We start from the raw sequence: 25,699 nt of genomic DNA, 5'->3' as shown, positions 1-25,699 counted from the left end.
CCCCGGCCCCGGCCCCGGAATTTAGTTAGAGATCCCCCTCCACCTACTTCAGCAACGTCTCTCAGATACATGAACCTTGCTGCTGGCGCTGCTTCACCTCTTGCGGTTCCGTAGGTGTCTGATATAGCAGCACGTGACTGTAGACATTACGGTGATCCCGACGAGTAAGGCGCTCGCCACGCCGCTGATCATGGGAATCAGAAGCAGGTCCTTGACTGAGAAACAGAAAGGACAATGAACACAGAGGAACAGAGAAAGGATAGAGAGAGGAGAGAGAGAGAGGAGAGAGAGGAGAGAGAGGATGGCGGAGAAAGAAATCCAAAAGAGACAACAAAGAGAAGCAAAGAAAAAGCCAACAAGAATACGTCCAACGGACACGAAGCCCCTGGCTGCGGCCCTCACCCCGTGAGTACGGAAACACGATGACGGAGTTGGACGCGGCAGACATGGCGTTGTACCAGCTGCGGTCGGGGTACTGGATCCAGGCGTTTACGGCACAGTGGTAATTCCCCTCATCTTTTGACTGGATGTCATATAGACGAAGCCGGTAGGTCTGTGGCCCCACCTTGTCCATGCTCAGGTCTCTTCCAGAAGCACGCTCCCCTGTCTCGGACACTCCGTCTCGGTTCACAGAGGCTAAGAAATGCGCGCTTGTCTCTTGCGGCATCTCGCCTGTCGACTCCACCCACCAGCTGACGGCCACATGTACCGGCTGCGCCGTGTCCACCGTCACGTTGCAGAGCAGGACGGCCGTGTCTCCGCGGTGCAGGGTCGGGGAGCCCGTGAACAGATGTGCGTTCAGAGTAACATCTGCAACGGGCACAAACGGCGTCACCGTCACCGGATATTATCACCGGACTGAACACTTACTACAAAAACCAAGGAGGACCCACCTTGCGTTGTCGTCACCACAGCCACAGCCTGGGACACCTTGCCGGCTACTTGGACGAGCCTTTGGCCGCGGTACGACACCATCGCCTTGACTCGGCAGCTGTACGATCCCACGTCTCCTGGCTGGGCAGAGTATATCCGGAGACGATAAACGCCAGGGTTTGGTGAGAGCTTCTCCAGGGAGATGTGCCTCTCGCCAACATCATAGCTGGTGTACCGTTCTCCCAGTGCCACCACCCCGTCTGTGGCCATCGCAGCCACGAGGTGTTCCCCAGAGTCCCCGGTGGAGGACACCCACCATTCAATGGAAAATGCCACATGTGGAGGAGGAGGGGGAGACACCGACACGTCGCAGAGGATCTCCAGCGCGTCCCCAGAACGCACCTGCAGCTCTGGAGGACGAGCACTCACCTTCAGCAGAGAGTCTAAAACACAGAGGACGAGAGTCATTAACGGCCTGCGCGGACCTCTCTCAGGGGTCTAATGCCTAAGGAGCAGATCCACGTCACCCCCAACAATGTATGCGTAGCTCGGGAAAGCCAACACTCGCATCTGCCCCTTAGAAGCCCCCAGCTCTTTCATCTGCCCCTTCCCATAGCAATGACCAGCCCTGGCGCCTGAGGTCTCACCTATACTTTGGATGGCCACCTCAGCCAGTACAGATCTTTTCTCTGTGATTTTTTGCCAGCTGCCATCTGGATCCTGGATCCACTGTGCCGCCGTGCAATGGTACGTGCCCGAGTCACGCGGCTGAGCCCGGGAGATCTCCATCTTGTAGGTAGGGCCGTCGGCTTTCTCTACTCTTATCTCTCCGTTCCGGTATCGCTCCTCATACACCGGGGAGGGCTCTACGCCGAAATCTCGCCGCACGGACACTATGTCCTGCAGGGTCTCTCTGCCAACAGGGGCGTTGGGGGCAGTCACTCCAAACGAGACGGAGAGGTGCGTGTGCTGCTCCGAGGAGCTCTGCGCTGCGCAGGTGAGATGCAGCTCCCTGCCCTCCGTCAGGGTTACCTGCAGAGGTGGCGCTGAGGCCAGCCTCCCCTGGGGAGCAGATCTGGCAGAAACCTGGAGAGTATCTGAAATAACTGAAAAAAGGATCCATGAGAAAAAGAGAGCCCACTCTATGCCGCAACATAAGATCCTGCACTGTCTGCATCAGTAACCTGCGCTCCTACCAGATCCCACACTGTCAGTTACCTGCGCTCATACCAGATCCCGCACTGTCAGTAACCTGCGCTCATACCAGATCCCGCACTGTCAGTAACCTGCGCTCCTACCAGATCCCGCACTGTCAGTAACCTGCGCTCATACCAGATCCCGCACTGTCAGTAACCTGCGCTCATACCAGATCCCGCACTGTCAGTAACCTGCGCTCATACCAGATCCCGCACTGTCAGTAACCTGCGCTCATACCAGATCCCGCACTGTCTGCATCAGTAACTGTGCTCCTACCAGATCCCGCACTGTCAGTAACCTGCGCTCATACCAGATCCCGCACTGTCAGTAACCTGCGCTCATACCAGATCCCGCACTGTCAGTAACCTGCGCTCATACCAGATCCCGCACTGTCTGCATCAGTAACTGTGCTCCTACCAGATCCCGCACTGTCAGTAACCTGCGCTCATACCAGATCCCGCACTGTCAGTAACCTGCGCTCATACCAGATCCCGCACTGTCAGTAACCTGCTGTCAGGCTCCATCCAGGCTGCGGAGCTGCTTCTCTCTTGTTCCCCCGTCTCGCTAGAGTTCCCCCCTTTGCTGTAATCCATTCCTGGATTTCCGTGTGCTCGGTTCTGTGCGTCTGATCCCTGGAGTCCGGCTCCGGTCTTTGCGTCAGCTCTGTTTCCTTTCTAAGGTGCGCCCCACCCGTTTGCTCTGTTTGTCTCGCTCTGCAGTCTACAGGTATGTCCTCCTCGCTTCTGTGTTTGGTTTCAGTTTATTAATAATTCAGTAGGCAGGCTTTAATGTTAGGGCTCGCTGTCATTGGAGTGCTTTGGCGTAGTGGTGGGCTAAGCATACTTTGGCCATAAGATGTGACAGAATCTCCAATTGTTATCTTATAGTCCTGTACAGAGGCGCATCTAGGGTATGGCACCTATGGCTCCTGCCATAGGCGCCATTTGAAAGGGGCGCCAGAGAGCGGCTTTCAAACTCCGTCTTTTTGGGGGGTTTTGATGCGGAGGCCTTTACCCCCGTCCCGGTGCCAGCGAGCTGTTTTTAAACACTTTTTTTTTTTTTCTTTTTTTTGATGCGGAGGAGAGAGAGGGGCGCCTCTCGTTCTCCCCTGCATCAAAAAAAAAAAGACAGCGTTGAAAAGCCGCTCGCTGGTGCTCGCTGCTTCAGTGCTGAGCACCGAAATATGACGTCATATTAAGGCGCTCAGCAGTGCAGCAGCGGGCACCGCAGCACTGCAAGAAGGCAGAAGTCTTTTGCTTGCGTCGCTGGACCTCAAGGTGAGAACTACAAAGGGGGAGAGGGGTTAGGGAGTGATAAGGGAAGGAGAGGGGTTAGGGAGTGATAAGGGAAGGAGAGGGGTTAGGGAGTGATAAGGGAGGGAGAGGGGTTAGGGAGTGATAAGGGAGGGAGAGGGGTTAGGGAGTGATAAGGGAGGGAGAGGGGTTAGGGAGTGATAAGGGAGGGAGAGGGGTTATAGAGTGATAAGGGAGGGAGAGGGGTTAGAGCGTGATAAGGGAGGGAGAGGGGTTAGGGAGTGATAAGGGAGGGAGAGGGGTTATAGAGTGATAAGGGAGGGAGAGGGGTTATAGAGTGATAAGGGAGGGAGAGGGGTTAGAAAGTGATATAAGTAAAGAGTGGATTAATGTGTGCATGCATTGAGTAAATGAGGGAGAGCATGAGTTAATATGTGAATGTATTGTCTGAATGAGGGAGAGCATGAGTTAATATGTGGATGCATTGAGTGAATCAGGGAGTGCATGAGTTAATGTGTGGATGCATTGAGTGAATCAGGGAGTGCATGAGTTAATGTGTGGATGCATTGAGTGAATGAGGGAGTGCATGAGTTAATGTGTGGATGCATTGAGTGAATCAGGGAGTGCATGAGTTAATGTGTGGATGCATTGAGTGAATGAAGGAGTGCATGAGTTAATGTGTGGATGCATTGAGTGAATGAGGGAGTGCATGAGTTAATGTGTTGATGCATTGAGTGAATGAGGGAGAGCATGAGTTAATGTGTGGATGAGTTGTCTGAATGAAAGTGTGAATTAGTGAGTGACTGTAAAAGTGTTTGTGTATCATAGATGTATAATTGTGGAAGGGCAAAGATGGCACTAGCAGGAGGTTTGAGCCTTGGGGACCAAGATGGCACAGGCAGGGTGTATATGGGACAAAGATGGCACTGGCCGGACTGTTTGGGGACAAAGTTGACTTGTGCTGGGCTATTTGGGGACAAAGATTGCAAATCTTATGTGTGTGTAATTTGGGTGCTGGTCGGGTTCTATGTGGGCAGTATGGACGCCAGGGCTGGCTTTGGGGTGTGCAACCTGTGATCTATGCCTGTAATTTAGGGGGTTTTAAATATACCTTTAATGCCCTGTTTTTATGTGAATTCCAATTGATCTGTACCTGCAAAGCTGGGTTTTTGTGTTATTCTGTAGATCCATATCTGCTATGCTATGTTTCCATACATTATTTATGTATACCTGCAAATACAGGGTTAATATGTCTTATTCAGTTGATTAATACCTGCAATGCTGTTTCCATGTATTTATTTGATCTATACCTGCGATGCTACGTTTCATATATTATTATTGTATACCTGCAAATACAGGATTTGTATGTCTGATTCTGTTTATTTGATCTATACCTTCAGTGCTGAGATCACAAGTGAATTTCAATTGATCTGGGTTTGTGTGTTGATCTATACCCGCTATTGGCAGCAGGGACTAATATTTACATATATATATATGTGGGCAGCAGGGGCTAATATTTATTTATATATATATGGGCAGCAGGGGCTAGTAAATGGGTTTTAGATATTTGGACAGGGGTGCAATTTCAGTGCTTGCCATAGACGCTGTTTTCATTAGATACGCCTCTGGTCCTGTATCCATGTGTGTCAGTGTTTTACGTGGCTTTGCCCTCCTACCCTGAATCATCTGAGGCGTTCGGTTCCTCTCCCTATGCCCCAGTTAAGATGTCCTATCTCTGCTTAAAGGAGAAGCGTCTGAGGATCTTGGCTTCTTACTCCAACCCTTGTGTTCCTTGTCTTGCTACCTGTCCTGTGTTGTGCCCTGTACCATGTATGTCTTGTCTGGTTATGTTTCTTGCTCGCTCTGCCCCCCCCCCCGTGCTCGCTCTGCCCCCCCTGCTCGCTCCATAGCGGGGAATCTTTCTGTCAGTAATCTGTTGGAGTGTGAGTGGCTGCTCTAGTCCTGGGAAGGCTCTACCTTTTAGGAGGACTTTGTCGCTGTAGCTGCCGAGATACTTGGCGTCGGTGGAGGGGGTGTAGCACTCGTACACCCCGCCGTCCCCCCTCAGAAGGCGCCTGATCCTGAGCTCGGCGCTGTCCCCGCTCACGCGGTGGATGTACACGTCTCCGCTGCGCACGCGGGGGGCAAACACGGCGTATGAGAAATCCGGGTCCTTGGTGCTTGCGATGGAGATGGGGATTTCAGGGGCCGCCGGCCGGTACACAAACCACTCGAAGTGCTGCGCGGAGGGGCCCTCGTATCCGCTGACATTGCAGGGGATGGAGATGGAGGTTCCTTCCACTCGGTACAACGGGCCATCCGGGACCAGAACCTCCCGGGCCCTGCAGAGGCCTGCCAAGGAAAGCAAACACGGGGAGGAAAAAACGCCAGGTTTACATACTGCCGGTGCCTCCCCGTTATGTACCCCACACGCTGCTCATTACACCCCGGGCTGTATCCCGCGTGACACCTATACATGGGATGTGTATGACTGCATGATATGACATGACAGACAGACAGACAGACGGACACCGTATTGGGGAAGGATTTTTATCCAGGAAGCAGAGCAGGCGGCAGACCTCACAGCGCAGGACTTCTCCTTTACAAACACACACTGCACAGGTGCGCACATACACACACACACTCTGCACATACACACACTGCACAGCTGCACACATACACACTCTGCACATATACACTCTGCACAGATGCACACATACACACACACTGCACAGGTGCGCACATACACACTCTGCACATACACACTCTGCACAGATGCACACATACACACTCTGCACCTACACATACACACTCTGCACATACATACTCTGCACATACACACTCTGCACAGATGCACACATACACACTCTGCACATACATACTCTGCATATACACACTCTGCACAGATGCACACATACATACTCTGCACATACACACTCTGCACAGATGCACACATACATACTCTGCACATACACACTCTGCACAGATGCACACATACACACTCTGCACATACACACTCTGCACAGATGCACACATACACACACTGCACAGGTGCGCACATACACACTCTGCACATACATACTCTGCACACACACACTCTGCGCACACACACACACACTCTGCGCACACACACACTGCACAGGTGCACACACTGCACACACACGCTCTGCACATACACACTGCACAGGTGCGCACGCATGCAAACACACTGTACATACATACAAACACAGCACAGGTGCGCATGCACGCAAACACACACACACACACATACTGCACAAACCCCAGGCACATACTGCACGCACACACACTGTACATACCTCCTGTGCACACACACACACACGGTGCGTGCACACAGCGCACATACACACCCTGCTGACACTTAATGTGTGCTCACCGATCACAGCCACCAGGAACAGAAAGCGCAGACCGATCTCCATCCGCCCTGAAACAACAGGACCGGCAGCACAAAAGCTCACCCCCGGGGGGTAACAGAGCTGCAGGAGACGCCCCGCAGCCGGGTGTGTGTCTCTCCCTCCCGCAGCCGGGTGTGTGCCTCTCCCTCCCGCAGCCGGGTGTGTGCCTCTCCCTCCCGCAGCCGGGTGTGTGCCTCTCCCTCCCGCAGCCGGGTGTGTGCCTCTCCCTCCCGCAGCGGGGTGTGTGTCTGTGCCTCCCCCCATGACGTGCCTCTCCCCTCCCACAGCCTGTGTGTGTTTCCCCGCACTCCCCCCCCCACAGCCTGTGTGTCTGTCCCCGCACCCCCCCCCACAGCCTGTGTGTCTGTCCCCGCACCCCCCCCCCACAGCCTGTGTGTCTGTCCCCGCACTCCCCCCCCACAGCCTGTGTGTCTGTCCCCGCACCCCCCCCCCACAGCCTGTGTGTGTGTCTCCGCACTCCTCCCCTCCCACAGCCTGTGTGTCTGTCCCCGCACTCCCCCCCCCTCGCACAGCCTATGTGTCTGTCCCCGCACTCCCCCCCCACAGCCTGTGTGTCTGTCCCCGCACTTCCCAAACCCCCCCTCCCACAGCCTGTGTGTCTGTCCCCGCACTTCCCAAACCCCCCCCCACACAGCCTGTGTGTCTGTCCCCGCACTTCCCAACCCCCCCCCCACAGCCTGTGTGTCTGTCCCTGCACACCCCCCCCACAGCCTGTGTGTCTGTCCCCGCACCCCCCCCTCCCACAGCCTGTGTCTGTCCCCGCACTCCCCCCCCCCACAGCCTGTGTGTCTGTCCCCGCAGTGTCTGTGTCGGCACTGTGTTTTTTTGGTCAGTCCTTGGTGTGGCGGATCGGTCGGTAATTGCCGTGACTGCAAAACCTGTTCAAAGCTCCGGGTCAGAGGTGTAAAACGCGCAGGATTAACGGTGACTTTACTGTACCGGCGCATTCTGAGAGCCACATGCCTACCCCATGCATGTTAATTCCCTCACTGTATTAACCTCTACCACTTCTGCTGGCTGGCTGTTCCACTTATCCACCACCCTGTCCAGGAAGATTATTTTAATATACACGTTCCTTTCCATGCATCAGAGGTCACATCGACAGACCCCGTAACCAGTCACCTGTCAGAAACAGACTCAGGCCAGGTTCGGTCATAATGCCCCTGGGACAGCAGCAGAAGTTCAACTGCATGCTGAAGCAGGCCTACCCCCTGGAGGATGATCAGGGGACTGCAGAGCCAGTCTGCCCTCTGGTGGATGATTGGGGGACTGCAGGGCCAGTCTGCCCTCCGGTGGATGATCAGGGGACTGCAGAGCCAGTCTGCCCTCCGGTGGATGATCGGGGGACTGCAGGGCCAGTCTGCCCTCCGGTGGATGATCGGGGGACTGCAGAGCCAGTCTGCCCTCCGGTGGATGATCGGGGGACTGCAGAGCCAGTCTGCCCTCCGGCGGATGATCGGGGGACTGCAGAGCTAGCCTACCCCCTGGAGGATGATCAGGGGACTGCAGAGCCAGTCTGCCCTCCGGTGGATGATCGGGGGACTGCAGGGCCAATCTGCCCTCCGGTGGATGATCGGGGGACTGCAGAGCCAGTCTGCCCTCCGGTGGATGATCGGGGGACTGCAGGGCCAGTCTGCCCTCCGGTGGATGATCGGGGGACTGCAGAGCCAGTCTGCCCTCCGGTGGATGATCGGGGGACTGCAGGGCCAGTCTGCCCTCCGGCGGATGATCGGGGGACTGCAGAGCCAGTCTGCCCTCCGGTGGATGATCGGGGGACTGCAGAGCCAGTCTGCCCTCCGGTGGATGATCGGGGGACTGCAGAGCCAGTCTGCCCTCCGGTGGATGATCGGGGGACTGCAGAGCCAGTCTGCAGTACATGTTTGGGGACTAAGTGCTAGGATCGTTCCCTGTCCAGTCGGCCCCTGGACCGTTATGGATGTTGATAAAATGAGCCGCTTCTGGCGCCCGAAACAAGCATCACCAACCAATCAGGATATAAAATCTTTATTACAGCCTAAAGTGACGCGAGACTCTGGAACAGCCTTCTGTGTACAAAGCGATCAAATCTGTGCAAATATCCAAGCAGTGAAATACAAAACCTCCCTGGGCAGGATGTGCAGCAACTGCCCCGGGGGCAGAAATCATATGGCAGGCCAGAGACTAGCAGTATACTTCACACTGTCCAGCTCAGAGAGTGGCAGTATATGCGGCGCTGCACTTCCACTCAGCCCGGGTGCGGGAGTATAAACATTTCTGTGTATTATGTCAGGGGCCGCAGCCGTCCCTGGGTTATAGAGCCCAGGGGTGTGTGGGGGGGGGTAGATGCATCACATGCATTCCATTATCTGACAATGCAGAGCAGCCTCCTCCGCTCATCGCCGGGGTATAAGACGGGGCTCCCCCATAACTCCCCTGCCTGGGGTAATAGTAGTTAGGGGGGACCTGAGAGGCACAAAGGCACTTCTGTACTGTGTGCTAGGAGCTGGGAGGGTTATTTACACAGGGGGTCATCGGGGGTGCAGCCCCCCAGATCCCAAGTGTTTTGGGGCAATTAGAAATCGATTGTCCTTTCAAGTCACTGAATCCTTTTTCTTTCTGAAAGGAGACTTGAAGCGTTTCCAGAGCGAGGCGCGCGGCTTGGATTTCCTCCCCAGCGCCAAAGCCGCATCCCGCTCCTTCTTCCGGATCTCGCGCACAAGCGCGTGGAAGACGTCATCGATGTAGTAACGGAACGCGGCGGACGTCTCGAAGAACGGGCAGCCAAATTCACGGGCGAGAGAGCTGCCCTCCTCCTTAGAGACCTGAAGAACGACACGAAAACAACGGCTCCAGAAACAGCGCTGCAGGAAGGGGCAGATTATATGGAGCAGGGGAGCAGGGGCCCGGGGGCAGACCGCACACCCCCCTAGTGTATAGAACCTCACATTATTATTGAGACGGCCCCTCACCTGGCGCAGGTACGACAGATCCGACTTATTCCCGACCAGCACGACCGGCGTGTCATCCGTGCGCCGCACCCGGTAGATGAGCTGCTTGAAGTCCCGCGCCTCGTGGAAGCTGCGCCGGTCAGTGATGGAGTAGCAGATGATAAATCCTTCGCCGGCGCGCATGTACTGGTCCCGCATGGCAGTGAACTCGGCCTAAGACACACAAACGGCCAATAAAATTCAGCGTTACACAGGAGAGAAGCTGCCCCTGCCACCGGCTGCCTCCCACGCCAGCTCTCCGGGGGCAAAACAGACATAACGAGGAGGCCGCGGCCGTTACGGCATTCAGCTCTTCTAACCCCAAACAGGACAGGCGGATAATGGAGATGGATACCCCCCGGCAACACGGAAAATAACTCCTTCAATAAGACTGGTAAACGGGGGGCCGCGCAGGCACCGGGCCTCTCGGCTCACTAACCTGGCCTGCGGTGTCCAGAATATCCAGGCTGGCCGGCTCGTCGTCGATCCGGATCCGGATTTTATAAGCGTCCTCTGCGGGAGATGAGGACAGACTGAGTACATGCGCTGACCCCCCGGGGGGGGCATCTGTGGGGCAATAAACACTCACCGATGGTGGGGTCGTGGTCTTCAGGAAACCGATGGCTTATAAACTGCATGGTCATCGCTGAAAGACAGAAAACAACGGCCTATCACTCCGAGTCAGCCGGAGCGAGCAGCTCCCTTTATTTACTGAGAGAACTCACCGCTCTTCCCAACCCCGCCCGCTCCCAGCATCACCAGCTTATACTCCCGGGGGGGCAGCGGGGGCTGGGCGGGAACCAGACGGCCCGAACCACTGTCCATGCCACGCGGGGGGGGGGCACCCTACAAAACACGGGAAATAATAACATACAGTATACTCACTATACAGAGAGACCCCCCACATACAGTATACTCACTATACAGATACCCCCCATACAGTATACTCACTATACAGAGACCCCCACATACAGTATACTCACTATACAGAGAGACCCCCCACATACAGTATACTCACTATACAGATACCCCCCATACAGTATACTCACTATACAGAGACCCCCACATACAGTATACTCACTATACAGATACCCCCCCATACAGTATACTCACTATACAGAGACCCCCCCATACAGTATACTCACTATACAGAGAGACCCCCCACATACAGTATACTCACTATACAGATACCCCCCCATACAGTATACTCACTATACACAGATACCCCCCCATACAGTATACTCACTATACAGAGAGACCCCCCACATACAGTATACTCACTATACAGATACCCCCCATACAGTATACTCACTATACAGAGACCCCCACATACAGTATACTCACTATACAGATACCCCCCCATACAGTATACTCACTATACAGAGACCCCCCCATACAGTATACTCACTATACAGGGATACACCCCACATACAGTATACTCACTATACAGAAACACCCCCCACATACAGTATACTCACTATACAGAGATACCCCCCACATACAGTATACTCACTATACAGAAACACCCCCCACATACAGTATACTCACTATACAGAAACACCCCCCACATACAGTATACTCACTATAGAGTCGGACTCCGGTGGTCACGTGATCTGCTTCCTGGTCCTTTCCGTATGGCGTCATGTCATGGGCGTGGTCTTGCAGCTGGAAGCCGCCATGTTTTGTGAGGCGGTGGTCACTGGAGGGATAACCGTACAGATGTTCCGCCGGGTTCCGGTAAGAGGATAAAACCAACTCCCGCCGGGTGTCACCAACACGGAGCAAACATGGCGCCCGCTACGTGTTTGTGCGTCATGACGTCACCTACTGTAACCATGGCAACACGGCATCGCTTTCAGAGCGGTGATGGGAAGTTCGGATCAGTAAAGTGAATCGGTTCATTTCGAGTGATTTATTGAAATAAACCGATTCATTCCTCACTGCAGTCACACTGACGATTGCCCCGGCCCTTTCCTTATAATCTATAAATCCTCCTGCCTGCCCAATCAGGGTGATTTGTTTGTGTTACACGCCAATGTATTTTACAGTCATGTAATAAGTGTTACACCCCAATGGATCGTACAGTCATATAATATGTGTTACACACTAATGTATTGTAAGTCATGTAATATGTGTTACACACCAATGTATTGTACAGTCATGTAATATGTGTTACACGCCAACGTATTGTACAGTCATGTAATGTGTGTTACACCCCAATGTATCGTACAGTCATGTAATATGTGTTACACACCAATGTGTTTTGCTCAGCAACTCAACTCACACTAATGTGCATCACCTTATCTATAACATTCATATTTGGGCTGTTGAAAGTTAGGGGAGGCTGGGGTTAATTTAGGGGCAGTTAACGTTAATGGGATCTTTAGGGTTAATTTAACATCCTGTGGATGTATTGTGTAATTACATTTACTTCTAATCATTTAATTGTTAGTAATTAGATTTGTGTAATTAGCTTTGCTTCAAATCATTGGTTGGTATTTGTGTGGTGCCGTTGTGTGGACACATTATGTAGTTTATTATTAAAAGCTGAAGTCTGAATCAGTGAACTGGTGACTCAGTTAGCTACTCTGAATGGTTCTTTGAGCCAGTGAACTGATGACTCAGAGCCGGTCTGAATGGTTCTTTGAGTCGATGAACTCAGAACTGCATTTAGGCAGCTAATGGCGCCATCCTGTGGATGTATTGTGGAATTACATTTACTTCTAATCATTAAATGACATTTAGGCAATTTATGGCGCCACCTTGTGGATGTATATTTGAATTACATTTACTTCTAATCATTAAATAGCATTCAGGCAACTGATGGCGCCACCCTGTGGATTTAATGTGGAACTACATTTACGTCTAATCATTAAATGGAATTAAGGCAACTGATGCCGCCACCCTGTGGATTTATTGTGTAATGACATGTACTTCTAACCATTAAATGGCATTTAAACATCTGATGGCTCCACCTTGTGGATGTATTGTGGAATTACATTTACGCAACTGGCGCCACCCTGTGGATGTATATTGGAATTACATTTACTTCTAATCATTAAATGGTATTCGTCAACTGACGGCGCCACCCTGTGGATTTAATGTGGAATTACATTTACGTCTAATCATTAAATGGAATTAAGGCAACTGATGCCGCCACCCTGTGGATTTATTGTGTAATGACATGTACTTCTAATCATTAAATGGCATTTAAACAACTGATGGTGCCACCTTGTGGATGTATTGTGGAATTACATATACTTCTAATCATTTAATGATTGTTAGTAATTAGATTTGTGTAATTAGCTTTGCTTCAAATCATTGGTTGGTATTTGTGTGGTGCCGTTGTGTGGACATATTATGTAATTTATTATTAAAAGCTGAAGTCTGAATCAGTGAACTGGTGACTCAGAGCTACTCTGAATGGTTCTTTGAGTCAGTGAACTGATGACTCAGAGCTGCTCTGAATGGTTCTTTGAGTCGGTGAACTAATGACTCAGAGCTGCTCTGAACCGTTCTTTGAGTCTGTGAGCTGGTGACTCAGAACTGATCTGAACGGTTCTTTGAGTCAGTAAACTGGTGACTCAGAACTGCATTTAGGCAGCTAATGGCGCCATCCTGTGGATGTATTGTGGAATTACATTTACTTCTAATCATTAAATGGCATTTAGGCAATTTATGGCGCTACCTTGTGGATGTATATTTGAATTACATTTACTTCTAATCATTAACCCCTTCAGCACCGGGACGTACCTGGTACTTCCTGGTTACTGGTCACCGGTAGACCGGGACGTACCAGGTACGTCTCCTCCAAAAAACGCCCCCACATCACCACGATCGCGGTGATCGTGGAGGCGCTGCTGCTGCTGTCTGCCCAGGAGTTCTGGGCAGACAGCACAGCCTCTCTAAACCCGCCCCCAAGCCTACGATCACTCCCACGGAGTGATTTTGTAGGCAGAAACAGCGATTGCAGAAAGATCTGCAATCGCGGTTTCAGCTGCCACAGGCAGCTTCAGGGAAAGGGGGGTGTTGAATGGGTTCCCACACAAGTGTGGGGACCTGATCCAACACCCCCCTGCTGCCTGATCGCTCCATGAGGCATTGAAGGGGTTAATTGCCGTTTTGTAGGGGGCTCTGCTGCTGGTGGTCTGCCTGGAAGCCCAGGCAGACCAGCAACAGCAAAAACGACCCCCCAGAAGTCCTCTGATCAGTCCTGTAGGACTGATCAGAGAGACTCCTCCCCTACAATCTCCAGTCTGTTGGAGATTGTGTCCCAGCTGCCAGAGGCAGCTTCAGGGACAGGGAGACAGGGTTCTTTGGTCTCCACATGAGTGTGGAGACCAGCCCCCCCACCCTCACCCTTCCTCAGTTAACCCCTACCCCCCCTCTTCCTCAATTAACCCCTTCAATGCTGCGATTGTGTATGACCCCCATCGCAGCATTGCAAGGGTTAATATTAGTCCCCACAAGCTTGTGGGGACTAAATACCAGTCAATGCTGTGCTTCAATGGAGCATCAGCATTGAAAGAGTTAAAAAAAAATGTAAAAAATAATAATAATAAAAAAAAATTAAAAAAAAATTAATTTAAAAAAATTAATAAAATAATAATAATAATAAAAAAATAACAGCACTGACCTGAAAGTCCAGGGTGCTTCCAGGTCAAATGCTGGGCTGATCAGATCGCTCCTGGCCAATAGGAGTGATCGGATCATTATGGCAGCCCACGGATGACCCTGCTCTACAAAGAGAGAGGGGTCATCTAGGGTAATTATGAAAAAACACAAATTATTAATTAATAAAAAAATCATAATTATTACCTGATCACTTGTCGGTGACATTTTAAGTCGCTGATTATTGATCGGTCTCCCTGATTGATGTCAGCGGCCTAAACCTGTCACTTACAAGTAATCTGATGAAAAAAATATTTTAAAAAATGTAAATGCACATGTTCCAGTTTTGCCCTCATAGCTTCCTAAAAAAATGCATGAACCATGCATGTGAGGTCTTGTTGGAATCATGGGATGTTGGTGAACAAAATGTGTGTTTTCTTCCACTGTTGCACTTATGGTGTGCAAGAAATTCAGTGCAACATTGAAATGTATGCGTTAAAAATGCAATAAAATAATGTCCCTGTGAAGTTTGGCAGACATCAGTGAAGAAATGGCTGGCTGAAAACTGTCAAAACTACCCTAGTTGAACACCTTGACTTGTCTACTGTTCATAAATATATACTTTTATGGGGTAATTTACATTGGGGGGCTTCCAAAATGTCCCAAATGGGATATGGGCCCAGGAAACCAATTTCTGAAAATTCCAAATGTGGAAACGAAAATGCGCATGTTCTAGTTTTGCCCTCATAGCTTCCTCAAAAATTGCATGAACCATGCAGGTGAGGCCTTGTTGGAACCGGGGGATGTTGGTGAACACAATTTGGTGTTTTTTTCTGCAGTTGCACATATTCTATACAAAATATAATATAAAATCTAAAGCAACATTGCAACATATGCAAAAAAAACCAAAAAAATATAAAAATACCTCAAAATTTGGCAGCAATTGGCGATAAAATCCCTGTTTGAAAAGTGTCAAAATGACCCTAGTTGTACACCTTGACTTATCTACTGTTCATAAACATATAATTTTGGGGGGATAATCAGTATCTGTGACAACTATTGCAGTTATTAGACTACCATGCCAAGTTTGAAAAAAATTACATTTCAAAAACGTAATGCATGCCTTGCAATATTTTCCCTATACTGGTCAAAATAGATAAAAATCCTGGCCATGTTGGGTGGTTTCCAAATCAGGACAACTTAATGAATATATTTGGGATAATTTTTTCCCATTGGTTCAATGTGTGTACAATTTGTATGTATACAAAACTGTAAAAAAATGCGTTTTTTTCATTTCCCCCCCACTTTTTCCAGTTTATTTCAAATAAAACAATGTACTACCCAGCTTAATATGGTTTCAAATGAAAGCCCTACTTGTGCTGAAAAAAACAATATATGATTTGTGTGGGGGGTGCACCACTTGATAAGAGAGAAATTACAGTTGAAGAAAGACATGGCAAAAACACAAAAACGGCTCCGGTCCTTTAGCGACACCCTAGCTTAAAAATCCCGGTCCTGAAGGGGTTAAATAGCATTCAGGCAACTGATGGCGCCACCCTATGGCTTTATTGTGGAATTATATTTACTTCTAATCATGAAATGGCATTTAAGCAACTGATGGCGCCACCCTGTGGATGTATATTGTAATTACATTTACTTCTAATCATTAAATGGCATTCAGGCAACTGATGGCTCCACCCTGTGGATGTATTGTGTAATTACATTTACTTCTAATCATTTAACGATTGTTAGTAATTAGATTTGTGTAATTAGCTTTGCTTCAAAAATCATTGGTTGGTATTTGTGTGGTGCCGTTGTGTGGACATATTATGTAATTTATTATTAAAAGCTGAAGTCTGAATCAGTGAACTGGTTACTCAGAGCCACTCTGAATGATTCTTTGAGCCAGTGAACTGGTGACTCAGAGCTACTCTGAATGGTTCTTTGCGTCAGTGAACTGTTGACTCAGAGCTGCTCTGAATGGTTCTTTGAGTCAGTGAACTGATGACTCAGAGCTGATCTGAATGGTTCTTTGAGTCAGTGAACTGATGAGCTACTGACTCAAGAGCTTTGGTAACCTGATCTGCGAGTCTGTGTACTGTGCAGTTCACTCACTCTAGGACCATATTACCAGTGCAGTTCATGATTCACAAATTGAACTGTTACAAATGAGTCTACTGAACCGATTCATCCGGTTCATTGAAAAGAATCGGTTCAAAAGAACGAATCGTTCGTAAACTGGACATCACAAATATGACAGTAAGAAGCTCCTTCTGTAGCCCAATGCTGTAGTCAGTAAGAGCTTGTAAGTAAAAGGCTCAGAGTTAGTGTGAGGATCCCCAGCCGGCAGTCACAGGAGCAGAGATACTCTGGGCAGACAGCAGCTGGATCTGTGTTCATGGCAGTTGTTGCAGAATATCGCTGCGTGAATGCACGTGGCTGTGCCTATTAAGCATATCTGTGTATATCTTCAGTACTCTCCACCTTCTCTTTATACCAGCTGTCCCTATACTGGCTCCCTCTGGTACTCTCTGCCCGTCTCTATATCTGCCATCTCTGTCCTTCTGTCAGTGCACCAGCCGCCCCGGGTAGCCTGTGCGCCTCATGAGCCGGTATAAAGTGCTACGGTATCCTGTTTGTGTTTTTGGGGAGAACTCGAGGCTCAGACTGCTTCGTATTTCATCGTCTACTTATTTTATCGGCTGAGGCACCTCAGAGGTTAATGAGAAAGCGATGAGCTCATCCCGTCCCCAGGGCTGCCATCTCCCAGTGGCACAGGAGATGACATCAGCCCATTGAGCTGTCCCTTTGTCTGAACCCCCCCCCCCCCCGATGCAGCCAGACTCCAACAGCGGCTCAGCTCAGTGAATCAGGCTTTATTGTGATAAATCCAATGTACAATACAGCGGTACAGAGCGTAAGCTTATTATATGCAGCACACGCCGCAGGGGGGCGCCTTGGCTTATGCACGTTTATTTCATCGAGGCCCGAGGGACACGTGCCAGTTATCAACGTTCTCACTGGTTCGGTACCAGTCGTGAGATCCATGTTCGTAATATCCATGGCGACCATTCTATGCGGTTGGACTGTGACAGTATCCAGCAGACCCTTCCAATAGTAACAGCATGTGCCCCCCACCCCACCCCACCCCACTCCTCTCCTCTCCTCTCCTCTCCTCTTACCCCCGGAGAATTCTCCAGACCGGAATAATCATTAGTGAAGCAGATCAGGCAGAAGAGCCGTGGAGGCCTCAGCATCGTCACGCCAGGAGAACAAAGGAAGCAGCCATTAGGGAATGACAATACGAGATACCGGAGGGACAGAGAGCATGGAGCCTGCTGGGAAGGAAATACGGAGCAGAATTGGCTGAAGGGAGAACACAGAGTTAAATTGTTGGGTGAAAGACAAAGAGAGCAGAGCTTGCTGAAGGCTATACGATTATTATGTCTATGGGGGGCATCATCCTCTCCCCCGCCCTCCACGTGCCACCTCGGCTTTGACGAGGGGAATGGCATCTGAACATCCTCACAGAGTGCCCGTTATTCTCGTATCTCTCTACCGCCAGCTTCTTTGGGTGCTGACCCCGCACCGGTGCCGTGTGTTGGCAGATGCCGGAGTAGCCACCAGTCCAACGCCCATTCGTTGCGTGACTCGGGAGGCCCTGAAATGATCTTCACTCACAAAAGACAGGAGGTGTGACAGGTCCCAGACCCAACACTGCATTCGAGAGCTCCCCCCCCCCCAGGTTCCTTCCCCATGAGAGTCCTCGCAACGCACGAAGCTGTTTGTGCCAACGGACATCGGGTCTGCCGCCCCGGCGAGCCTCCTGCCGCCCCGGCGAGCCTCCTGCCCCTGGACTCGAGATGTTCCTCAAGATGCCTCCTCGTCCCCTGACCTCGGCAGTGTCGGCTTTACTTAGAAAGTGCTTTAAGAGCGGGTTTAAAGCCACAAGGCATGGACTCGCGCGGGTTCTATTAGGCTTCTGACCCGCGTTATGGTTTACCAAATTCAGATTTCAGTGCCGGGAACAGAGAGAAGCTGTAACGGTGATCTGAAACGCATGCTACGTAGTGGTGCCACCGTGACACTAGAAAGCTTGTTCGCTGCGCCGGAGCCTAAGGAGCTGAGAGATCTCAGACTCCCCGCTTCAAAAAACCGAGTCGCAAGCTGCTTGGGTGCCAAACCCCCCCCCCTTCTACACCGCGCAGGAAGAACCCTCAGCACTCTCAGCCGGACAGGGATCGGCGGGAAAGCAGCGCAGGTACCAGACATGCACAGGGTTTTCAGCGAGAAGAACCAAAGACACCCCAGGGATCGGTTAGACAATTCCAGTCGGCCATAAACATGCAATTACGGGATTATTAGAGTCCGGCTACGAATAAATATTTGTCATCGTGTCAACGAACCATTTAGTAATGAAGTGTCTGAAGTTATCGTGTCCGGTAAAACATCGCCTAAGAAAACTTTAAGCTACCACTAAAACGAGGTGAACACCTTCGGGGCCGGGCGGACCCGGGACGCCGCCGCGGTGACAGGAGAAGGATATACACGATTACACAAAAAGGGGGATATTCCTGCCACCTCCCCGACCTGTCCATCCTTTTCGCCCCAATGTATTTGCCCCTCCTTTACGACATGTTTGCCCTAGTACTCGCTCAGATTATGCCACTTGGCAATGAGCTTCCTGGGGTTGTCGCACACCTCCCGCCAATGTTCGGCGCCGTCGGCGGTTACGCTGTGCGCCCCTAAGATGATCCTGCCCACCACCTGGTTCTTGGTGGTGCGATCGAAGTCGATGACTAGGAACTCGATGCTGATGTCGGGCAGCAGCTCCGCGGGGATGTCGTAGATGAAGGATTCGTTGAACACCGGGTTCAGGGTGCACTTCTTCACGTGGGTCTTCTTCTTGGCGATGCGTTTCCTGCCGTAGTAGATGTTCACTTTGACGTACGGGTCTGTCGGAGAGAAAAAATACCCCGCCAATTACACAGTCCACCATGTTGCCCCAGGGCTTGTGCTAAACAACAGAACAGTAGCCCCAGCGTCAAACTGGAAGCCAGTGGGTTGGGGAGAAACGGACGCGGAGCGGTAATTTCTGCGGGCGCTTCTCGTATGGCGCAGACGCACGTGGACGATGCCCGCCACGTTTCATCACTTAAAAGGCTCATTCGCCCCCCCCCATCCTCACGCGTTACCCACGTTTCTTGCTGGGGTCAGGCTGGGGATTTATGGGGCCGGCTACTGAAACACGGTGTGCGACTAACAGCCCGTAACGGTATCTGAAAGAGCCTTCGCGGTTCAATAGACCACAATAATATACAGTAAGCCTCAGTAAACTGCCCCCGGGGCGGGTAAATAGCTGCTACCTGAGAGGCCAGTGATGTCCATTCTGGGCAGGTGCTTGGCTTTTAACACCACCACAGTCATTCTCTGAGCCACGGGCTGGTAGGACAGCGACACCTGCAGCTCCCCCCGGCTCATACATTTCTGAAAGAGAAAGAACAATGTGTGGAACGAGCAACATGCGCAGCGCCGCGGTTTCCACCCGCCAACCGAGACTACAGCCTATGAAGAGCGACCAGGAGGAGGAGCGCTACTGGCCAAAGCCGGCTCTGGCTCACTCAGATGAAGCTGCCGTGACGGAAAGAAGGGGTGTGGGGGGCAACAGGGACGTTATCTCTGCGCAGCAACCTGGGAGCAGAGTTATAAAACCTGCAGGTATTAGACTGTAAGCCTTTGGGGCAAGAACCCCTCTCCGGAGGGACAGGCCTTTCGGCCGACTACTGGTTGCAGGCAGGTGGAATCCGGCCATACTGAAAGTTCCAGGCCGGGGCTTCTCCAGAGCCCAGGTCCGGACTGAAAGATCCAGTCCGGGGCTTCTCCAGAGCCCAGGTCCGGACTGAAAGATCCAGTCCATGGCTACTCCAGAGCCCAGGTCCGGACTGAAAGATCCAGTCCGGGGCTTCTCCAGAGCCCAGGTCCGCACTGAAAGATCCAGTCCGGGGCTTCTCCAGAGCCCAGGTCCGGACTGAAAGATCCAGTCCGGGGCTTCTCCAGAGCCCAGGTCCGGACTGAAAGATCCAGTCCGGGATTCTCCAGAGCCCAGGTCCGGACTGAAAGATCCAGTCCGGGGATTCTCCAGAGCCCAGGTCCGGACTGAAAGATCCAGTCCGGGGATTCTCCAGAGCCCAGGTCCGGACTGAAAGATCCAGTCCGGGGATTCTCCAGAGCCCACTCAGGACTCCTAAAGTTATCACACGGACCGTTTGCTGCTTCTCGATGACGTAGAGCAGGAGGCACCGACCTGAATGTTCCTCTTGATGATGTCTCTCGTGAGCTGCACTTTCCCAGTGCTTGGGTCGATCCCTGCCAGAGGCACCATGACTTCGCCGATGACATCATCGCGCGAGAAACGGTCGAAGCTCAACACCAGGAAGTGAAGCACCAAGTCGTGGAGCTGACTGTAGGGAATCCCATAGAAGGTGAAGGTCTCGTCAAACACGGGCTCGAGCGTCTTTCGCAATACCCTGGTCTTCACCCTGTGCTTCTTGTCGGGTAGGATGGTCATCTTAATATAGGGGTCAGAGGCCTGGGAGTGTTCGTCCATCACGGGGAGCCCGTGGGCCTCTTGGATGGTCACCACCAAAGCTTTTTTTGGGAAGTTGTAGTCCACGGAGAGCGTAAGGGATCCGAGCGCGACCTCGCCTTCTGGGGACGCCGGCGACAGGGTCTTGCTGCTGCCGGACGTCAGGCTCTGGACCGGGCTTACTTCGTCCCCGTAGTCCCCTCTGACGGGCAGCTGGTCCGTGCAGGTGGCGGTGCCAAGTCCGTTTGGACCACGTTCAGGCTCCATTAAGCCAGCCTCGGCTCTGTCCGGGGTAAGGTTTGCCCGGGAGGGGCAATTGTCCGAGGGCGTCTTCTCTTTGCGGATGGCTTTCTTTTTGTTGCTTAGAGTCTCGGGGTAGATACTAATGCCCTTCAGCATGTGAACAAACTTGTACGGTGGATTTTTATTCTTCTTCTGTGCGCGGTGGTGGCAGCAGGTCCACAAAAAGATGGCCACGGAGACGGACACCACCAGCACGGCGGCACCGACGAACCCGGCCGCCACCGGTGACATATCTGTGGGCGAGAGACAAGTGTGAGCCAGAAGAGCCAGACCACAAACACATCCTGCAACCCAACCCCAGGAGCGGGGAGTGGAGGGGGAACTCGCCCTGACGGAACAGCCCCCCCCTCGAAGGAACAGCCCCCCCTTAACGGAACAGGCCCCCCCCTCGAAGGAACAGCCCCCCCCGCCGGAACACGCCCTGGCGCAGGTCTAAAATGCCAACTCCAAACATGGTAATAATGCGGGACCCTCACCCCCTCCTAATACACAGACACCGGGACCCTCACCCCCTCCTAATACACAGACACCGGGACACAGACCCCCTCCTAATACACAGACCCTGGGACACGCGCCCCCTCCTAATACACAGACACCGGGACACGCGCCCCCTCCTAATACACAGACACCGGGACACGGACCCCTCCTAATACACAGACAGCGGGACACGCACCCCCTCCTAATACACAGACACCGGGACACGCACCCCCTCCTAATACACAGACACCGGTACACGGACCCCCTCCTAATACACAGACACCGGGACCCTCACCCCTCCTAATACACAGACACCGGGACCCTCACCCCTCCTAATACACAGACATTGGGACACGCGCCTCTCACCCCTCCTAATATACAGACACCGGGACACGGACCCCTCCTAATACACAGACACCGGGACACGGACCCCTCCTAATACACAGACACCGGGACACGCACCCCTCATAATGCACAGACCCCGGGACACGGACCTCTCCTAATACACAGACACTGGGACCCTCACCCCTCCTAATACACAGACACCGGGACCCTCACCCCCTCCTAATACGCAGACACCGGGACACGGACCCCCTCCTAATACACAGAAACCGGGACCCTCACCCCTCCTAATACACAGACACCGGGACCCTCACCCCCTCCTAATACACAGACATCGGGACACGGACCCCCTCCTAATACACAGACACCGGGACACGCGCCCCCTCCTAATACACAGACACCGGGGCATGGACCCCCTCCTAATACACAGACCCCGGGACACGGACCCCTCCTAATACACAGAAACCGGGACATGGACCCCCTCCTAATACACAGACACCGGGACACGCACCCCTCCTAATACACAGACACCGGGACATGGACCCCCTCCTAATACACAGACCCCGGGACACGGACCCCTCCTAATACACAGAAACCGGGACATGGACCCCCTCCTAATACACAGACCCCGGGACACGGACCCCTCCTAATACACAGAAACCGGGACACGGACCCCCTCCTAATACACAGACCCTGGGACACGCGCCCCTCCTAATACACAGACTCCGGGACACGCGCCCCCTCCTAATACACACACACCGGGACATGCACCCCCTCCTAATACACAGACACCTGGACACGGACCCCTCCTAATACACAGACAGCGGGACCCTCACCCCTCCTAATACACAGACACCGGGACACTGACCCCCTCCTAATACTCAGACACCGGGACACGAACCCCTCCTAATACACAGACACCGGGACACGAACCCCTCCTAATACACAGACACCGGGACACGGGCCCCTCCTAATACACAGACACCGGGACACACGCCCCCTCCTAATACACAGACACCGGGACACGCACCCCTCCTAATACACAGACACCGGGACCCTCACCCCCTCCTAATACACAGACACCGGGACACGCGCCCCTCATCACACGCTAAGAAAAGCTCTCTCCGTGCCCAAGGCCTCCTTCCCTCTGCGTCTCGCATCAGATGATTTCAGCAAAGCTTCCTCGTACGCAGTAACAGACATGACGTCACGTGTAGCAGCTGGGTCCCCGTCATACGGCCCAGCATTACACGGCAAGAACCGGGGAGGACGGCCCTATTGTGTCCAGCACCAGACACACCTTACACGCCGCAGACTAAGCGGACACAGCCCTAAGGAGGGACAGAGGCCTCTGGGGCGGCGGGGGACCAGGCAGCACCCAGACTTGGATGACAGAGAAACCCACCAGCAGGACCGCTCCAACCCCCGCATGGCCGCTCCTCGCTTTAATACCCCACGACCTAAAACGCTGAGCCAACTGCGTCCATGCCGACAACCCTCAGTATCACATTGTGAACGTCCCTAGATACCCCCCAGCGCCTGACATCCACCATCCTGACAATCCCCAGATACCCCCCCAGCGCCTGACATCCACCACCCTGACAATCCCCAGATACCCCCAGCCCCTGACATCCACCATCCTGACAATCCCCAGATACCCCCAGCCCCTGACATCCACCATCCTGACAATCCTCTGATACCCCCCAGCCCCTGACATCCACCATCCTGACAATCCTCTGATACCCCCCAGCCCCTGACATCCACCATCCTGACAATCCTCTGATACCCCCCAGCCCCTGACATCCACCACCCTGACAATCCTCTGATACCCCCCAGCCCCTGACATCCACCACCCTGACAATCCCCAGATACCCCCAGCCCCTGATAATCCCCAGATACCCCCAGCCCCTGACATCCACCATCCTGACAATCCTCTGATACCCCCCAGCCCCTGACATCCACCATCCTGACAATCCTCTGATACCCCCCAGCCCCTGACATCCACCACCCTGACAATCCTCTGATACCCCCCAGCCCCTGACATCCACCACCCTGACAATCCCCAGATACCCCCAGCCCCTGATAATCCCCAGATACCCCCAGCCCCTGACATCCACCATCCTGACAATCCTCTGATACCCCCCAGCCCCTGACATCCACCATCCTGACAATCCTCTGATACCCCCCAGCCCCTGACATCCACCACCCTGACAATCCTCTGATACCCCCCAGCCCCTGACATCCACCATCCTGACAATCCCCAGATACCCCCAGCCCCTGACATCCACCATCCTGACAATCCCCAGATACCCCCAGCCCCTGACATCCACCATCCGGACAGTGCCTGGGGACAGGCTTACCGAAGCTGGGAGGGAGGCTGGTGATCTGGGCCATGCTGGCAGCTGTGGGTGCTCGCCGGGCTCCTACTTCATGTCCTGCCGCCTCAGCTGATGCTGCGATCCCCGGAGAAGCAGGAGCAGCAGCTGGTCCTGATGCAAGGCGAGATCACGCCCACAGGGTGCTGGCGTAACCCCTCCCACAGGCTCGCCCATGGCGGGGGAAAACAAGGGCTGGAGCTACGCCCAGCTGGCCCGCCGCCATCTTTGTACACCCCGACAACGCCTTAGCCTCAGGAACTCGTTACCGAGCCGCTCGCCAAGGAAGGATATGCGGCGTATACGGTGATGCTGAGCGATGAACCGCAGCTACTATACTAAACGTTTCACCGTGCGTGAGCGCCGAGCTCTCCGCTTGATGAAGGTTGGCGAGGTGTACCAACATGGCCGCTGGCTATACTCAGTAAGCTATTATGGCGGGGCTACTGGGCCGCAAGGAAAATCTCCCAGGGGCTTCCTCCGCAGAAGGCATCAGATGGGAGGGTCTTTAATCAAACTGCCGGTGTAGCGGCCCCTGGGCGAATGGAGCGGCCCCTGGGTGAATGGAGCGGCCCTCGCCCTATTGTGTCTGTATGAGGCCGAGTCGTGCTGATGAAGAGGCATGTTGTTGGGTCGAAGCGTCGGCATTGTGCGCTTTATTACTCGGGGGTGAATGTGCTCTCTGGCGGGGTATGTAATGTACGTGCCGGGCACGTACCTGGGAACTTGGGGGGTAACACCCCTTTTAAAGGGAAAAGGGGCGAGGAGTGGGCATGTCAGGGTCACGTGACCCAGAGAGTTCCCAGGTACAGCAACGCAGCTCGCCGGCAAACCGCCTTCAAGGGCAAGAACACTGCCGATGGGGCAATAATGAGGGCACGTCGTAACTTGCATATGAGTATTTGTTTTATATAGCGCCATCGCAGCCCGCGGCGCTGTACAAAGACGGGCAGGCAGGACGTGACATGTAACATAACACGATGACCGGTGACATTCCAGCCGTAGGGATCTGGCCCCGGGGGGCTTCCGCTTGTTGCAGACGGAATGAGCCCTTACCCCAAGCGAGTGCACTCCAGGCTGTTACAGCACTAGAGCGGCAGAGCTGGGGCGGAAAAAGCAGGGCCTTTTAACAGCTGGAACGGTGCTTTCAACCCACTGGGGGGAGCTGTTGCTTCATGTCTCTGTTCAGCCTCTCCCATGTGTTCATGTCATTAAAGGGTCAGTCTAATGTCACCGGCGCTCTCATGTACTGCAGCAAGTAGCGCTCTCTCCCCAAACCCCC

At 52.9% G+C, this 25,699-nt stretch overlaps 3 protein-coding genes across 3 annotated transcripts; all 3 read right to left on the bottom strand.

Annotated features, from left to right (window-relative positions):
* Nucleotides 1–81: 81 nt before the first annotated feature.
* On the bottom strand, nt 82–6,852 carry IGSF8 (immunoglobulin superfamily member 8). The gene is made up of 6 exons (XM_053475158.1): nt 6,718–6,852; nt 5,301–5,675; nt 1,521–1,979; nt 894–1,316; nt 403–810; nt 82–215 (listed from the first exon to the last, which is right to left on the bottom strand). Exons 1-6 carry the CDS (start codon nt 6,758–6,760, stop codon nt 94–96), a joined length of 1,830 nt encoding a protein of 609 aa, XP_053331133.1. The 5' UTR covers nt 6,761–6,852; the 3' UTR covers nt 82–93.
* Nucleotides 6,853–9,289: 2,437 nt separating this feature from the next.
* Nucleotides 9,290–10,556, bottom strand: RIT1 (Ras like without CAAX 1). Its single transcript, XM_053474821.1, has 5 exons — nt 10,449–10,556; nt 10,313–10,369; nt 10,163–10,236; nt 9,706–9,897; nt 9,290–9,558 (listed from the first exon to the last, which is right to left on the bottom strand). Exons 1-5 carry the CDS (start codon nt 10,546–10,548, stop codon nt 9,328–9,330), a joined length of 654 nt encoding a protein of 217 aa, XP_053330796.1. The 5' UTR covers nt 10,549–10,556; the 3' UTR covers nt 9,290–9,327.
* Nucleotides 10,557–18,342: 7,786 nt separating this feature from the next.
* Nucleotides 18,343–24,562, bottom strand: SYT11 (synaptotagmin 11). Its single transcript, XM_053475519.1, has 4 exons — nt 24,403–24,562; nt 20,639–21,456; nt 19,701–19,821; nt 18,343–19,289 (listed from the first exon to the last, which is right to left on the bottom strand). The coding sequence occupies exons 1-4, from the start codon at nt 24,434–24,436 to the stop codon at nt 18,979–18,981; spliced, it is 1,284 nt and encodes a 427-aa protein (XP_053331494.1). The 5' UTR covers nt 24,437–24,562; the 3' UTR covers nt 18,343–18,978.
* Between the last annotated feature and the right edge of the window lie 1,137 nt (nt 24,563–25,699).

This window comes from Spea bombifrons, chromosome 9 (genome assembly GCF_027358695.1).
Source record: "Spea bombifrons isolate aSpeBom1 chromosome 9, aSpeBom1.2.pri, whole genome shotgun sequence".
NCBI lineage: Eukaryota > Metazoa > Chordata > Amphibia > Anura > Pelobatidae > Spea > Spea bombifrons.
The sequence above is the reverse complement of the archived record's forward strand: the minus strand, read 5'-3'. Positions and strand labels throughout refer to the sequence as shown.

Coding starts and splice junctions, on each gene's coding strand:
- IGSF8 (XM_053475158.1), bottom strand. CDS start 6,760: ATGGAGATCGGTCTGCGCTTTCTGTTCCTGGTGGCTGTGATCG. Junction 1,980..5,300: donor CGACAAAGTCCTCCTAAAAG/GTAGAGCCTTCC, acceptor TCCTTTTTTCAG/TTATTTCAGATACTCTCCAG. Junction 811..893: donor TGTGGTGACGACAACGCAAG/GTGGGTCCTCCT, acceptor TGCCCGTTGCAG/ATGTTACTCTGAACGCACAT.
- SYT11 (XM_053475519.1), bottom strand. CDS start 24,436: ATGGCCCAGATCACCAGCCTCCCTCCCAGCTTCG. Junction 21,457..24,402: donor CAGCCTCCCTCCCAGCTTCG/GTAAGCCTGTCC, acceptor TCTCGCCCACAG/ATATGTCACCGGTGGCGGCC. Junction 19,290..19,700: donor GGACATCACTGGCCTCTCAG/GTAGCAGCTATT, acceptor TCTCTCCGACAG/ACCCGTACGTCAAAGTGAAC.
- RIT1 (XM_053474821.1), bottom strand. CDS start 10,548: ATGGACAGTGGTTCGGGCCGTCTGGTTCCCGCCCAGCCCCCGCTGCCC. Junction 10,370..10,448: donor GGGCGGGGTTGGGAAGAGCG/GTGAGTTCTCTC, acceptor TCTGTCTTTCAG/CGATGACCATGCAGTTTATA. Junction 9,559..9,705: donor ATCTGTCGTACCTGCGCCAG/GTGAGGGGCCGT, acceptor GTCGTTCTTCAG/GTCTCTAAGGAGGAGGGCAG.